This window comes from Danio aesculapii, chromosome 19, assembly GCF_903798145.1.
Source record: "Danio aesculapii chromosome 19, fDanAes4.1, whole genome shotgun sequence".
Classification (NCBI taxonomy): domain Eukaryota; kingdom Metazoa; phylum Chordata; class Actinopteri; order Cypriniformes; family Danionidae; genus Danio; species Danio aesculapii.
Window position 1 is genome coordinate 4,610,790 of NC_079453.1, and position 16,614 is coordinate 4,627,403.

A 16,614-nucleotide genomic window follows, 5' to 3' on the forward strand; every position below is an offset into this window, starting at 1 on the left:
CTCTCTCTCACTACAAAATGGTGTAGAATAGTCATAAGTAGGGCCAGACTATTCTGCGGAAGTTTTTTGCTATTTCTGTGGAGAATTTTGCTAAAAATATGTGGATTTCTGCGAAATTATTTTGGGAGTATCATAACTAAAACCTTAATATTAAATTAAAGTTAAAAAGATAATATTTTTTATTTCGCATATTTAAAAAGCAAATCCAATTAGATTCACTTTATTTAGTAAACTAAGCAGGTCTCTCATATAATACATCTACTAAAAGACAGAAAATATTACTGTACAAACTGCATCGTACATAAATCAGATGAACATTTTCATATTAGTCAATAGTATTACTGTAATTAATTTAAAAACTGAATAAATATAGATTTACACACATTTACTAATAAACAGAATCAATGATGGGCTAAAAATCTGCGGGAATCTGTGGAAAATCTGCAGGAATTCTGCACGCGCAGATTCCGTGTGGGCCTAGTCATAAGTATGCGATTTGGGACGCACCTTAACTTTCTATGCTAATGAGGGAGAGATGGTCACTTATGGGTGGGGCTTTCCCTCTCTGATGACATGTACTGCGGGAAAGTGTTTCTGCGGACTATTTTTATCAAGTGTGATTATAAAAAATTAAATCAATACATTTTAACCATTAGACCCTGGTTATATTCACAGACTGCTGTCACACAACTGTTTAAACCCCTTGTATAAGTGATTTCTGCATAATAGGCCCTCTTTAACTGATACAACCTTATCGTAAAGTGTTTTTGTTTAAATATGCACATCATTGTAAAGTTGTATAATGGTCAAGTTTAGCAGAACATATTTTGATGTTTGAATACCCATTATATTAATGTTTAACCCATATATAGTGTGTATGTGATGTACTGTATATTTAAATTTTTCAAAACATTTGCCATAGATGAATTTTATCATGTCAGTCACTCAGATTCATTTTTGTAATTGAGATTATTTTAAATATGTGCAGTGTGTAGTTTTCAGTTATATTTTTATATACTTTTTAATCAAGCTTATGATAATTAATAAGTAAAGATGGAGGTAGATTCATCGTTCTGTTTGGTATTAGGTTGATTTGTTTCATGATCCTGTTTTTGCTGCAAATTAGAATTGAAATATGCAGCAGATGAAGTCAGTACAGACCAATCAGTGAAGACTGTATTTGCATATGCCAGTGCTGCCAAGAGGAAATGTTTTCCGTTTAATTAAATATAAATCTCATGCTTCCGCTTCGCTTGTGACACTTTTCTTCTGTTTTGTTACTAAAATATTCACATTTTTGAGTCTTCCTTAAACTTAAAATATCAAAATTATAACAAACAAACAAAAAAACTGCTGAAATATTCCATTTAATGTGTATTGAATCTAGAATATAAGTGTTTACCATTTACTTTTCAGTTTTGATGTCCTATTTTTTCAAGATGCACCTGTATCTTTTTATATAACAATATCAATTTGATTCTACAGGACTATTCGGCCTAACAGACCTCCAGCGGCCTCATTCATTCACGCAAACCAAACCTCTTCTGTCAGCTTCGGGTCTCAACCATCAATAACATCTGTATTTTCCCTCACCTCCAATACTGTTGGCTTCTCTCCTGACTGTAGTGAAGCTCTCGTGTCATTTTTAGTCAGTCTGATATATTAAGATCCGTCTGTTATTGCAAACATGAGATGAAAACCTGAGATTCCAGTTTTACACGTGAATCTTTTATTTATGACGTTACGTGGATGATGTATCAGTGAATTCAAACATTTCCCATATGCCTTCAGTTTCGTTTTGTGTAGCTAATGTAAAGATTTCACACATCGTACATTTTTTATGTTTGTTTTATTTTTACCATCTTGTTTTTTGAATAAAACTTAAAACAATCGATTTGTTTGTTTTGGTGGGCAGTTCATAGATTAAACATTGTGTCTTTCCGTCTTTAGGACTTTATCTTAATTAATATATTCTAATAGGATCAATGTTAGGTGTTAAAACTGAGATAATTATTCTTTCACTCAAATGTGACGTTTAGTATCTGTTCCTCTTGGCCCTGAAGATACGAACGTGAACCAATCACAGCGAATACAGAGACAACCATGAAGCCGTAAATCTAGAAGCAGCTCTGATGTCACCGTAGTTAAGTCAGAGTTCCAGAGAAAGTGAAATAACTTGATTTGTGAATGACTTGAATCTACAACCGCACAGACGCCGGCTGAAGCGAGCAACCTCTTCAACAGATCATTTATTGAGCCTTTCAGAAACCCTTGTGGACACAGGTAAGACAGATATTAAGATGTATTGAACTGAGCTGTTTTAGTAATTCATTATTTTTTTTTAAAACTAAGTTGAACAGAAGCAGATTTAAAGGGTTAGTTCTCCCAAAAATGAATGCTTTACTTGTTATAAACCTGATTTCTGAATTCTGTTCAACACAATAGTATGTATTCTGAAGCAGGCTGTAAAGCCGTATCCATTGACCTCCATGGTATTTGTTTACAATCGATGTCAGTGGTTACAGGGTTTCTACTTTATTCACTATATTTTCTTTTGTGTACAACAAAAGAAAGAAACTCAAATGTTATGGGTTTCATTTAAGGCTGAGTAAAGTTATTTTGGGCACTAAAATGCTATCGGAATTACATAAATATTACGGTTGTGTGATTTGATTGATTGTACAGCAAAGTTTTTTGTCATTTTGTTGAGTTAAAGACTAAAACAATAAGTAAACGATCTGCTACTCTGCAGATGAATATATAGACCATTTCAATGTGGTCGTGTCTTTGGCCCATGAACATTTCCTGCTTGTTATCAAACTATTTCATAACTGTAACAAGAGGCAATTCAATCATAACTTCAACAGCTATCATAACATTAGTTATCAATATGTGACTCTTTTTGGATTCTCGGAAGTTATAGAAATTAAAAATGTAAAATGGGGAATACGTTAGGACCATTGTTTTTGTTTACACCCCTTAAAATGGTCTATAATGATAAATAATAGTAAATATATTGTTAGGATTGCTAAGGGTCAGTTGTGACGAGAGGAAGCGAGTCTGAATACCAGGAATGGACTGAATACTTCAAGTGGGTGTAATGCCTCAGGGGCATGAGGCTAAAAATAAAGAGCAAAAAACTCTTCTAGGTTTTCTATCTCTTTACAACCTACGCCAAAACTAAAGAAAACAAAAATAGATAAGCGTTCTGACTCGAAACATTGAACAGGATGTACAAATAAAATAGCGGAAACCCCCCTTACATACCTGAGAAATGTGTTTTCAGGAACACAGCAAGCAGATTGGAATGTGGATCAAAGTATCATTCAAGCATGCGTGGGTGTGTGTGTTAGGTTCACGAAGTTTGAACTGATGAATACAGCGATAGAACTACAATCACATAATGTTACATATAATCTCTCATGGCACTAGGCCAGGTGAGTGTTTGGTGTTGTTGCACCCTCATGCACATGTGCTACTAACCCACTGATCTATATTTAGAGAATGGCTGTCCAAACTCGGTCCTAGAGGGCTGTTGTCCTGCTGAGTTTAGCTCCAACTTGCTTCAACACACCTGTAGTTCCTAGTATATCTAGTAAGTGCTTGATTAGCTGGTTCATTTGTGTTTGATTAGGGTTGGAGGTAAACTCTTGGACAATAGTCTCAAACTTAATTCCTGGAGGGCCGCAGCTCTGTACAGTTTAGTTCCAACCACCTCCAACTTGCACCTGCTTAATAGTCTTGAACACCTTGATTATTTGGATGTGGATTAGATGTGTTGAATTAGGGTTGGAGCAAAACTGTCCCATCTCCACGTTGGAGGAAAGTCCTGACCCCATGTGGAGGAGTTCAAGTATCTTGGGGTTTTTTCACAAGTGAGGGAAGAATGGAGCATGAGATTGACAGGCGGTTGATGTACCGGTTCGTTGTGGTAAAGAATGAGCTGAGCCGAAAGGCAAAGGTCTCAATTTACCGGTCACTCTACGTTCCTACTCTCAAGGACAAGATCTTGGATACAAGCGGCTGAAATGAGTTTTCTTTGCAGGGTGGCAGGGTGCACCCTTATAGACAGGGTGAGGAGCTCTGTCACCCAGGAGGAGCTCGGAGTAAAGCCGCTGCTCTTCCATATCGAGAGAAGTCAGCTGAGGTGGCTTGGGAATCTGTTTCAGATGCCTCCAGGACGCCTACCTAGGATAGTGTTCCGGGCATGTCCCACCCAGAGAAGGCCTCAGGGAAGACCCTGGACACACTGGAGGGACTATGTCTTTCGACTGACCTGGGAATGCCTCGGGATCCCTCCGGAGGAGCTGGAGGAAGTGTCTGGGGAGAGGCAAGTCTGGAGTTTTCCCCTAAGACTGCTGTCCTTGCGAACCGGCCCCGGATAAGCGGATGAAAATGACATGACAAAACTGTGCAAAGCTGCGGCCCTCCAGGAGTTGAGTTTAAGACCTATGCTCTCGAACACCAGCCCTCCAGGACCGAGTTTGTACACCCCTCATATAATATGGAATATAGAAAGTGGGAATCTACGTCACAGCGAGTCCACAATGTTTTTTAAATATACAGTAGAGCACACAATCTAAACTACAGGTGTCAAACTCTGTTTCTAGAGGACCGCAGCTCTGCACAGTTTAGCTCCCACCACCTCCCACTCACACCTGCTTAATAGTCTTGAAGTAGTCTTGATTACTTGGATCAGCTGTTTTTGATTAGGATTGGAGCAAATCTGTGCAGAGCTGCGGCCCTCCAGGAATTGAGTTTGAGACCATTGTCCAAGAGTTCACCTCCAACCCTAATCAAGCACACTTGAACCAGCGAATCAAGCTCTTACTAGATGTACTAGAAACTTCCTGGCAGGTGTGTTGATGCAAGTTGAAGCAAATCTCAGCAGGACAGTTTGAGTTTAGACATATACTCTAGGACACCGGAGCTCTAGGACACTGACCCTCCAGGACCGAGTTTGGACACCCCTGATATAGAATGGGATATAAAGAATGAGAATCTACGTTATGGCAAGTTCACAATGTTTTTAAATTTACAGTAGAGCACACAATCTAAACTACAGGTGTCAAATTCAGCTCCTGGATGGCCGCACATTCTAACCTTAAATAAGCACTTAAATGAGCCATTCAGGCTTGATTGAAACCGGTCACACTGGACTTTTTGGCCCAATAGACTTCTATTCATATGCATGCGAATGCAGCAGACCGGTGTGGTGAAAAATGAGTTGTGCCTCATTTCAGATGCTGTATCCTATAAAGGACGCATTCGAAGTGCGCTGCCTCATCGCAGCACGACAAAGACTCTCTCATTTTAAAAAAAAGTTTGAAGGCCTTTTTTAAATACAGCCTTAAAATCTGTCCTTCGTTTCCCAGGTAATGAAGGACACAACTGGTGGATCCTTCACGGCCTCGAACATCCCAAGATATGTCCTTTGGAGGATGCAGCTCGGAATCGAGTCCACTTAGGACTCCTAAGGGATCATCTGTGGTGAATGCCTGATCAAAAGCTGCTATTGTGATATCTTGTTGTGTGGATAATCAGGGTTGCATTAGCTTGTTGTAACCTGGAGGCTAATGGTAGAGGTATGATTATGCTTGCACATAAGCTAACTAAACTTTATAAAAGATAATACTCATTTTATAACCCATGCATGACTTTAACTATACATAAGTATATGAAAGAGTCAATATAACGCTCATAAATGCCATATTAATAGCATAAAGAAATGGTCAATAAAACCCTTTTTACATTATATAAATTATGAACGTGATTTCATATACTGTACTTTAAAATTAGGCGCTACAAACGATAACTATTTCAACTCCAGTGAAACAATAAGATCACTCAGGGTCCTATAGGTGGACCCAATTCTCAGGAGGGGGCTTGATTTCTCATGACACTGGAAACGCAAGCTTGTGCGACAATTTTCGCAGTTCACTGCATTGCAAAGTTCAAGCTTTGTGAACTCTGACCTGTGAAATGGCATCACGTGACTGCGTGAGAGCAACTGAAAATCAAAACATGACCTATCTGGAAAGAAATTTTAAATATAGAGCGATCGCTCAATTCCTGGAAGGCTGCAGCCCTGCAGTTTAATTCCAGCCCTACTTCAACACACCTACATGTAGGTAACTAACAAGCCTGGATGACTTAATTAGTTTGATCAGGTGTGTGTAATTAGGGTTGGAACTAAACTATGCAGAGCTCTGACCCTCCAGGAACTGAGTTTGACACCTGTGCTCTATGGAATGGCTATTATAGATATGTATTAACCCCAACACTAAGCCTCAATTCCAATTTATTTTATACCCCTACACCTTCCCATATGCCCTTAAAACACAGTTAAGGGATAGGGATAGAAATAAGACGCGTTCGCTACACAAGCGGTATCATATGTTGTTGCTAGCTCCAGCACCAAGACTGTTGATACACTGGTTGCCTAGTTACATAAAAAGCACAGTGCACTGCTCTTTACGAATGTTCACAAAAAGGCTGTGAGGTGCATCTCGCAATTTTAAAAATGAAAAGCGCGAAGTTGTTTTACACTGTATTTGGATGACTGCTGTTAGTTTTTAGCTCAAGTGTTTGAGCAGAACTGTATTTACACAATTTTGATATCCAAATAGTTTTTACGTGCTGTAAAAAGCTAATTCCCTGCCACCAGACTTTTCTGACAGACTGGCCAATTCTGTCAAGTCATCAGGCACCATTATCAGAATTTAAAATTCAGTTATTCCTTTTCCATTGGCTTAGTCAACTTATCCAGCAAATGTTTTGCACAGCGTATGCCCTTCCAACTGCAACCCAGTACTAGTTTGTGTGTGGCCCTGAAAAATCTTAATTTGAAGGGGTAAAAAGAGTCTTTCCCCTTACCCCTACAGCCTCAAACAAAAAAGAATTTGGACACCCCTATCCCCTCATGCGAACTGAGGGGTATGGTTGAGTAGAGGAGGCATAATTAGTATTGGGCCTAAACCTTCCGCTCACAGTGATGCCACTTGCAGAAGAAGCACATGTGCTTGGGGCTATTAGGGGAATGGGTGATTAAGAAGAACCAATCAAAGATTCCAAGAAATAATCGCACTGATATGCCTATAAACATGTACATAGAGATAGAAAACACAAGAGGGCAGAATGACACAAACAAATTTCTCAGGTTAACAATATTATAGTTGTACCTTGCACATTCTTCAATCTGAACCAGGTTGTGTCCAAACTCGGTCCTACAAGGCCGGTGTCCTGGAGAGTTTAGCTCCAACCCTAAACAAATACATATATATATATATATATATATATATATATATATATATATATATATATATATATATATATATATAATCAAGCTCTTACTAGTTATACTAGAAACCTCCTGGCAGGTGTGTTGAAGCAAGTTGGAGCTAATCTAAGCCGGAAACTGGCCCTCCAGGACTGAGTTTGAACAAGCCTGTTAGGTCTATCAGATACCTCATAGGTCTCAAACTCAATTCCTGGAGGGCCACAGCTCTGCTGTTTTGCTCCAACCTTATTCAACCACAGTTGATCCAACTAATTAAGGTGTTCAGGAGTAGTCTTATAAACTGTTGACATACTAAACATTATAGCACGATTCATTTTGTGATTCGAGGAAATTCAAGTTTTCTCTGTTCTTTAACAAAACAATAGTATTTGAGGGTAATAAAACATTATTTCAATGAAATAAATGTTTTTTGTGCATTTTCATTGAAATTTTATGTTTAATTTGTAAATTCAAGTCGATAATTTTAAGTCATCATGTACCCTCAGTGAAAATAAGTGAAGAACAATGGCGGAATCTTCACCAGCATCAAGAAGAAGAGAATCCAGGAGACAGAGTCAAAATGGCTTACATCCATGTAAGTCAATTGATTTCTGCTATAATACTGCTGTTTTCCATTGATGGGCAGTACAGTGATAGGTGCTCCAGTGGTTTCAAAATCATTAGAAAACGAGGACCCTCATCATAACTTACCATGTTAGTTTTACTGTGAGGTCAGCTGTACACCAACTCTATGTACATTATTTTTACTGAGTGTCTGATAAATCTTTACATTCAACCATCTTCATGAGGATCATGGATTTCTTTATAAACAGCAGTGACTTCACAGGGATCCTAATACAAAATAATCAAATCTGTTAATCTATATTTATTGAATAAATTTTTTTTTAAACCATGAGAAAGTTAACATGACTGTTTCAAGTGTGTCCAAACTTAGTAGTAGTTGTGGTGGTGTATGATTTATCTTCAACCTTACTCTTCCAGCGTTGTCCTCCAGTGACTCACTGAGGAAGCTTCGGTGCTCTATATGTGTGAAAGTGTTCACTGATCCGGTCAGCACTCAATGTGGACACATCTTCTGCAAGAGCTGTCTGAATAAACTCTGGAAAAACAAACAAACCATCAGCTGTCCATACTGTGGGAAGACATTAACACAAAGACCCGATCCAGAGAATAATACCACATCCAGAGACATCTCAGAGCAACACCAAGAGAACAGTCCTGAGGAAAATGCTGAAGTTGTGTGTGACGTCTGTGAGGACAGAAAGCTGAACGCCCTGAAGTCGTGTCTGGTGTGTCAGAGCTCTTACTGTCAGATTCACTTGGAGCCTCATTCGAGAGTGGCAGGTTTAATGAAACACAAACTGATAGATCCTGTGAGGAATCTGGAGGACTATATATGTCAGAAACATGACAGACCTCTGGAGCTCTTCTGTAGAGAAGATGACATGTGTGTGTGTCCGTTCTGTATTGAAGGAGATCACAAGGACCACATCACTGTTCCTATAGAAGATGTGATTAAAGAGAGGAAGGTAAAAGCTCAAAACACCGGGAATCTTTTTGGAATCTTTTGAGATAATCCACTCTTAAAAATGTTTTCTCTCTATACACTTGACTGAAACTGACACAGATAGACGTGCAGCAGAAAATCCAGGAAAAAACTGAGAAGATTGAAGAAATCAAAAAATCAGCCGAAGACAGAAAAGTGAGTTATCTTAGTTACATTTATATTGTAAATAAATTAGTTGTGTTCCTCCAAGAGTCTTGATCTTTTCAGTTTGTATTGCTCCACTTTTATGTGTTTGTGTCCAGACTTTCAGTCAGTCTATTACTGATGGAGATTTAACAGTCACTGGTTCTGCAAGTTATATCAGTACACCACAGTCAGGGCCGGATTAACTAATGGGCATTATGGGCACAGTCCCAGGTGCCCGTGCGCACTTGGGGCCCCTGCGAGGGGGGGTTGTTGTGCAGATTTTGGACTGTATTTAGGCTAAATGCAAATAGCGCACCTCGTTGGAATAAGCTAGTTGAGTAAAGCCTGGTTTATACTTCTGCGTCAGGTGATCAGTGTGACCCACGGCGCATGCAACTCGCGTAGCTGAGCATTCATACTTCTGCGCGCTGTTTCTGTTGCTCTGCAATAGCACTTCCGAAACCCTAATTGGCAGTGAGGTGTTTATGTTCCTATGCGTCGTTGCGACGCGTAGTTAAATTTTTTAAGAGTCGCGCACGGCGAGGGCTACGCGTCCACGTGTAGGCTGTGCCTTAGCGTATGCGTGCGCTTGACGCAGAAGTATAAATCTAAAGCGCATGGCAATATGTTTCAACAGTATGAAGCTGCAGGCCCGGAAACCCAACCGCACGCTCGGACCTGCTCGCTCAGACGACTAGACCTGCACTTCCAGACCTTCACAGTGCCACCTGCTGTTTAAAAGATCGACTAACCTGAATTCAGCTGCTTCTAAATTGTAACTTAAACAGTTTTTCTACTATAAAAAGTATGCTATAATTGAATACATTATTATATAAAAGATTAAACATACTAGATTTTGATTTAATGCATTAATTCCGTTGTATTTTTATCAATTGTATTTGTAAATAGATATTGTTCAGTTACTTCTACTTGTTGGTTTTTTAATCATTATCTTCATATACAATAAATTTCTTCACATACAATAATTTATAGTACTATGAGTAATTTTCTCACAACTATTTTTGTGTACTTTTTCATGAGGTCATACAAGTCAAGTTGTAAACAATGCAGAGAAAAATGGTGGGAAAAAAATTGGAGTAATAATAATGTTTTTACGTAGAAAATAACATCAAATAAAATAAATGCTTTACATTCTTGTTTGAGAGATTTGTCATTTGTAGAGCAAAAAACTGTGGAAATATCTGCAGCATTTAGTGCACCGTATTAGTGCTGGCAGAGACCCCCTTTTTAAATTGTAATATCAATCTGGGAATAAATACACACCACAAGCAAATCATTTTTGATTTAACCTAAGAGAGCTCATATTGTAAATTCTATGCAGATTAACTGATATTTTGATTTCCAAAAACTTATTTGTAATCATTACAGAACTTATTAACAATTGATAAACTGTTATTGTCTTTGGTGGCACTTTCAGATAGATAATGCAGTAATATGTACAGTAGACCTACATAGCACTAAAATGTGTTACAAATAATAATTGCGTTATATATTATACATTTTATTTTAACATTTTTACTTTAACGTTTATCTTGCCAGAAAACATTGCTAGAAAACGGTCCCAGAATGGTATATTAATACATAAAATAAGAGCAAGTTGTAAATATCATTAAATAATGCTATCGTTTGACACTAATTTTGTTCAAATCAAACACTAAAATAAATGTTTGTTAGTGTAATATTTTACACCACATTGATTTATGCCATAAAACCTGGTAATTTTCAGGAATCACTTTAATAATCAATAACTTTACTGGCATTTCTTATGTTGCTACTTGCTTAAAAGTGCTGGTCTGAGTGTGCAGTTGGGTCTCCGTACCTGCCGCTTGACCCAACCCAACAGCAGGTGGCACTGTCTGAGAAAACAATAGGTCTGAAAGTGCTGGTCTCTGTGCGCAGGTCTGGGCGTGCAGTTGGGTCTCCGAGCCTGCAGCTTCACCTTACTCATATGTTTCGGCGCGGTCGATCATGAACCCAGTTAGAATCTAGTGTATGATGAACACGTTCTTCTTTCTTTTCCTTACTACATATCAGATTTTGCGTACTCTTCATCACGAGGAAGACAAGTAGGAATCATTAATAAGTGTGTGTATTGTGGAAGACTCAGATTCATAGAACTGCATTGGAGAGGTGTTATCCAAATCATATGCATTATACGTTTATAGAAGTTATATACTGAAAATACCCTTTAATATAAATATACATTTTTAGTAATGCTTCAGTGAACTTAAGTGTATTAAAATCCATTAATTTCACTAGTAATAGTTTTTTTTTTTTTTCAAAGTATGCTTTAAAGGCTTTAAAAATAAGTTGAATCTTTGTAGACTAGAAATATATGTACTTTTTAAATGTGGGTAATACATTATAGATTTATTTTATTTAAAAAAGATTAAATTAATATTATTTTTTTTATTAAACTACAGCGGCCAGGTAGGGGGCCTACAAGACATTGTGCCCAGAGGCCTCTGAATTCTTAATCCGGGTCTGACCACAGTTGATTTTTATAGAAATATTTAATTAAAAAACACTTATTTAGGAACGAGTCACTACACATCCATAATGCAGATTTTTAACTTTTAGTTCAGGGTTTCCCTCATCTAAAGTTTTAGGATTAGTAACACTGAATCTTGCCTCAGCAAACCCCACTAATAATGTTCTGTCTGACCTGTTTGAGCAGATACACTCAGAGAAGGAGAAAGCAGCTCATGTGGAGCTCTTCACTGATCTGAGCCGCTCCATTGAGAGATGTCAGACTGAACTGCTGGAGATGATGGAGGAGCAGCAGAAAGCAGCAGAGAAACAGGAGGAAGAGCTGATTGAAGAGCTGGAGAAGGAGATCACTGAGCTGAAGATGAGAAACACTGAGCTGCAGCAGCTCTCACACACTGAAGATCACCTCCACCTCCTACAGGTCAGTCAACATCTCTCTGAGCAATGAGACAACAGAACACTCCCCATGCTGAAGGCTTTCTCCTCTCTCTCTCTCCTGCTGTAGATTTACTCATCCCTGTGCAGCTCTACAGACACCAGCTTGCCTGATATCAATGCAAAGACTCATGAGAATCTGGAGAATCTGAGGAAAGCCTTCGTCCAACTGAAGGGCAATATAGAGGAGAAACTCGAACAAACTCGTATGTCAATATCAAACACACTGCAAAGATACACATATCCATCATCATTTAATATCAGCAATGAACAATGATTCTGATCTGAGCTGAAATAATAGTATCTGCAGGGCTCTATTCTTACTTTTACTTTCGGGAGCACTTATGCTTCTAATTAAAAAGGTCCTGACTCTCTGTGGTCGTTAAAAATCCCAGGATGTCTTTTGAAAAAGAGTAGGGGTTTAACCCCGGCATCCTGGCGAAATATGCCCACTGGCCTCTGTCCAAAATGGCCTCCTAACATAATCCCCATATCATAATTGGCTTCGTCACTCTGTCTCCTCTCCACCAATCAGCTGGTGTGCGGTCTGGCGCATTATAGCTGCTGTCGCGTCATCTAGGTGGATGTTGCACACTGGTGGTGGATTAGAGGATTCCCCCCAAAAATGTCCAGAAAAGTGTTATATAAATGCCAGGAATTATTATTATTATTATTATTATTATTATTATTATTATTATTATTATTTCAATTTAAAACAAACATAATCTGCATATACATTAAATAATATGCAAAAAAAGACATTAATGAAGCCAAAGACCAAAATTACATGTACGTGTGCCAATAATATAAGCTACATGTATCTGCCTTCCTGATATTCGTCGAAAGTTAGAGGCGGTATGATATTTGAATATAGGTGGCCTCCTAATAATTCTCTATACTGGAAAAACCCGGACCCCCCAGGTACATTGACTCACAAAGCTTCATTTATTCATTTAATTTAATTCAGCTTAGTCCCTGTATTCATCAGGTGTCGCCACAGCAGAATGAACCACCAACTTATCCAGCATATGTTTTACACAGCGGATGCCTATCCAGCTGCAACCCAGCACTGGAAAACACCCATACACCCTTATTCTCACACACACACTCATAAAGTACGGCCAATTCAGTTTACCCAACTCGCCTATAGCGCATGTGTTTGGACTGTGGGGGAAACCGGAGCACCAGGAGGAAACCCACGCCATCATGGGGAGAGCATGCAAACTCCACACAGAAATAGACACATAAATATCAGAGACACAGATAGTTGATGTTTTACACGATTATTTGTTCTTAATGATCTTTTGTTTTGTCATTAGTGTCTGCAGAGCTGAAGTGGGTGCAGAAGCATGCAGGTACAGTAGTACACTAGTTTGCATCCAAACACTCACTGCTACAACAATCAGACTTAAATACTGGATTCAATATTATAAACTACCATGATAATCTTAATCTGTAATGTTCTGATTCCTATTCTTTGTTTTCTCAGTGGATGTGACTCTGGATCCCGATACAGCTCATGTTGGACTCATCCTGTCTAAAGCTGAAAAACAAGTGAGACTTGGAGAAATGATACAGAAACTCCCAGACAAACCACAGAGATTTGAAAAATGTATCTGTGTCCTGGGAAAGGAGGGATTCTCCTCGGGGAGATTTTATTTTGAGGTGCAGGTGAAGGGAAAGACTAAATGGGATCTAGGAGTGGCCAGAGAATCTGTAGACAGAAAAGGAGATATCAGACTGTGTCCCAGTAAAGGATTCTGGACTGTGTGGTTGAGGAATGGGAATGAATATAAGGCTCTCGCCAGTCCTTCTGTCCCTCTTTCTCTGAAAGTCAAGCCGCAGCGGGTCGGTGTGTTTGTGGATTATGAGGAGGGTTTGGTCTCCTTTTATGATGTGGAGTCCAGCTCTCATATCTACTCTTTCACTGGTCAGACTTTCACTGATAAACTCTATCCATATTTTAACCCATGTAATAATGCTGATGGTAAAAACTCAGATCCTTTAATCATCACACCTCTAGGAGATAGTAAAATATGAGTTTTCTCATCATTAAAAAACATCATTGGAACTCAAAGGCACAAAGGCTTTGTAACATTATGAAAATCTCAACATGATTGTGTGAAAAGTTTTGATTTCCTCCCTTAACCTCGTGCTAAAGTAAAGGTAACACTATTTTCATCTGAATAAACCAAACATTCATTCATTTTCCTTCGGCTTAGTCTCTATTTCAGAGGTTGCCACAGCAGAATGAACATGATATTGTCATGATGTCATGATATTGTCTACAGAACTATTCCAGCGTATGATTTACACAGCGAATGCCCTTCCAGCTGCAACCCAGAACTGGAAAACAAACTGACCCTTTGCTAAGCCACACCCGAAAACCGCCACACACCAATCATGGCTTAGCAATTGTAGCTACGCGCAGGAGGCCTGTCAAGCTTTCGAGCGAGGGAAACAAGCCAAAGCGTTTGTATATGGATTGTGCAAATCTGACACCCGGTATCCTTAAAGTTTGGATGGGGTGGTGGAGTTTTATTCCCTTTTCAAAACCTAAAACCCAAGGGGAGAAATGCCAGCATGGATCAAGCTGTGTGAGGGGCGCTAAAAGAGCGGAGTTAAGTTGGTTTTGTTTTTGATAGTCCTGACACTAACTCCAGTTTCATACAAGAATACAGCGCAGGTTATGTTTCCCAGCTGTCTTTTTCTTTCGCTCGATATTATGAGCACTGCTCCGTTTAAGCCCTCGCCATAGTAGTTATACTAATAGCAGTCATATTTCCATCGGTTTCCATCTGTTTCAAGCTAAGAATATTTGAAATTACATATCAACAGAACAAAACAGAGATATGATCACAATCTGAGCTCTTGCGATCAATATACTTCACCCGCAGCTGTTTTTCAGTCATTTATATCCCTCATGTCCATGTCCGAGCTACAATTCACCAATGTTTTCGTCTGTCTTTTGGAGATTTAGTCATTGGTGACGATGTTATAGCGGGTTATGCTGTGTTCATATCAGATGCAGAAGAAGCGTCAAGCGAGTGATTTACATGTTAAAGGGGTGGTCCAGAATGTAAATTTAAGGCTTGGTTGTGTTTATGCAAAGCAATGTGTGCTCATGTTTCACTTGAAGGAAATCACGTTATCCTTTCATATATCTCACTTTGATTATATACAGCTACTCAGCTAACATGAAAACGACTGACAGATGCGTCCCAATTCGCATACTTATACTACACCCTAAAAGTATGTACTTTTTTGTGGTGGAAAAGTACACACTTTTGATTGTGTAACGGATGAGTGTGCAAGCTTTTGGGACATACTACTTCCTTGTTAACAGATAGTTGTGTTGCTTAGTTACGAGCCCTGTCAATCATCCACACATCATCCACATTTCTTTCATGTTTATTTCCCTACCTTATTGGAGAAAGCAGCAGCAGCAGGTTAATCTTCTATTCACGAGTCTTTCATGCAGAGACATCTCCTCGGGTGTTTGGATAATTCTGCATTCAGACGTTAATGTCCAAACACGTCTCTATATAAGTTCAGTATTGTTGTTGCAGATGAAATATAACACAGAAAACGCGATTAAAACATGTTCCAGTGGGCTAGATATTAATTAACAGTCATACAAACATCTTTACCGAAGCCTCTCAACTTGATGGTTGGTCTTGCGCATCCATCATGTTTGTAGTTTGTTTACACTTTTCACCCGCGTTTGTAGTTCTAAATTGAATTCACGTCCTACACGCAATGTATTGTGGGCAATATCAGCGGTTAGAGTATCATAGTACAGATGCTGAAGCCCTTTTTGGTTATGTTAAAGATGTTAAAGATTGGATTCCAAAAGTAGAAGAGAGTTTAAAAAATGTTTGTGACCCAGATATTATTATGGAAGAAGTGGAAAGAGCAGTTAATAGTTTATCATTAGACAAATCGCCCGGTTCAGATGGATTAACGAGTAACTTCTATAAGTATTTTCGGAAGTATATTAAAAATCTATTTTTCTTAAATGTTGAAAGAAATTTCTGAATTATAAATTGTTCCAACTACTATGAAGCAAGGTATCATCACTCTTATCAACCTCTCTCTCCCTCTGTCCCTCTGAACAGAATTACTGATGCTGAAGAGGGGGAAAACACCTGTTCTATTTGTCATGATATTGTCTACAGTAATTTAGCTGTTTTGATTGTTAATTATTTTTAAAAGAATTCCTTTTTATGTAAGATAGACATTGTATGTAGTGAGGATATCGTAGCCGAATGTTGATGAAACCACTCTTGAACCAGTTTGATAAGACAGCTGAACGTACAGGAAACAACCTTGAGTTTCCATAACAGATTGTCTCTTGCGTCTATCACGACCCCTATTTAAAGACCCCTCTTCTTGTTGGCCCTTATAATGTACGGATCGAAGATATTCATCACTGTTTTTCAACATACAGTTCACATTTGGTAATCATGACTAGTATCTATGATTCAAACAACTAAACTGGACTCGTCTCTCCCATACAGCACGTGTCTTCAAATATCCATGACAGTTTCAACATATGTTTTATACATTTCGTGCTTTTCTGACACAGATGGTTCTCTTTGCATCCTCAAGTCCTCTCTCATGCTCTTTTATGACCCCTTTGCCTTAACCCAGGGGTCACCAAACTTGTTCCTGG

General features: G+C 38.6%; 2 protein-coding genes across 5 annotated transcripts in view; both read left to right on the forward strand.

The window, feature by feature from the left end:
* The window catches only part of meaf6 (MYST/Esa1-associated factor 6), an 11,627-nt gene extending 9,733 nt beyond the window's left edge, over nucleotides 1-1,894 (forward strand). Inside the window, exon 7 of the mRNA XM_056479842.1 lies at nucleotides 1,486-1,894. Within this exon, the coding sequence (XP_056335817.1) occupies nucleotides 1,486-1,500 (15 nt within the window). The 3' untranslated portion in view covers nucleotides 1,501-1,894. The remainder of the gene's footprint in view (nucleotides 1-1,485) is intronic.
* A 93-nt stretch (nucleotides 1,895-1,987) lies between these two features.
* LOC130247118 (E3 ubiquitin-protein ligase TRIM39) lies at nucleotides 1,988-14,130 on the forward strand. 4 transcript variants are annotated; one of them, XM_056480313.1, is made up of 9 exons: nucleotides 1,988-2,283; nucleotides 5,376-5,585; nucleotides 7,786-7,874; nucleotides 8,282-8,829; nucleotides 8,928-9,002; nucleotides 11,692-11,925; nucleotides 12,010-12,145; nucleotides 13,259-13,294; nucleotides 13,429-14,130. In XM_056480313.1, the coding sequence occupies exons 3-9, from the start codon at nucleotides 7,805-7,807 to the stop codon at nucleotides 13,977-13,979; spliced, it is 1,650 nt and encodes a 549-aa protein (XP_056336288.1). In that variant the 5' UTR covers nucleotides 1,988-2,283; nucleotides 5,376-5,585; nucleotides 7,786-7,804; the 3' UTR covers nucleotides 13,980-14,130. The 4 variants fall into 4 exon arrangements, with proteins under 4 accessions (XP_056336288.1, XP_056336290.1, XP_056336291.1 ...); XM_056480315.1 differs by having other exon boundaries at nucleotides 5,376-5,490; XM_056480316.1 differs by lacking the exon at nucleotides 5,376-5,585.
* The last annotated feature ends 2,484 nt before the right edge of the window (nucleotides 14,131-16,614 follow it).

What these genes read in the sequence shown, in the direction of transcription:
- LOC130247118 (XM_056480313.1), top strand. Translation starts at nt 7,805, where the DNA reads ATGGCGGAATCTTCACCAGCATCAAGAAGAAGAGAATCCAGGAGACAG. An exon ending in ATCACCTCCACCTCCTACAG is followed by an intron (nt 11,926 to 12,009) that starts GTCAGTCAACAT and finishes CTCCTGCTGTAG; the next exon opens with ATTTACTCATCCCTGTGCAG. An exon ending in GTGGGTGCAGAAGCATGCAG is followed by an intron (nt 13,295 to 13,428) that starts GTACAGTAGTAC and finishes TTGTTTTCTCAG; the next exon opens with TGGATGTGACTCTGGATCCC.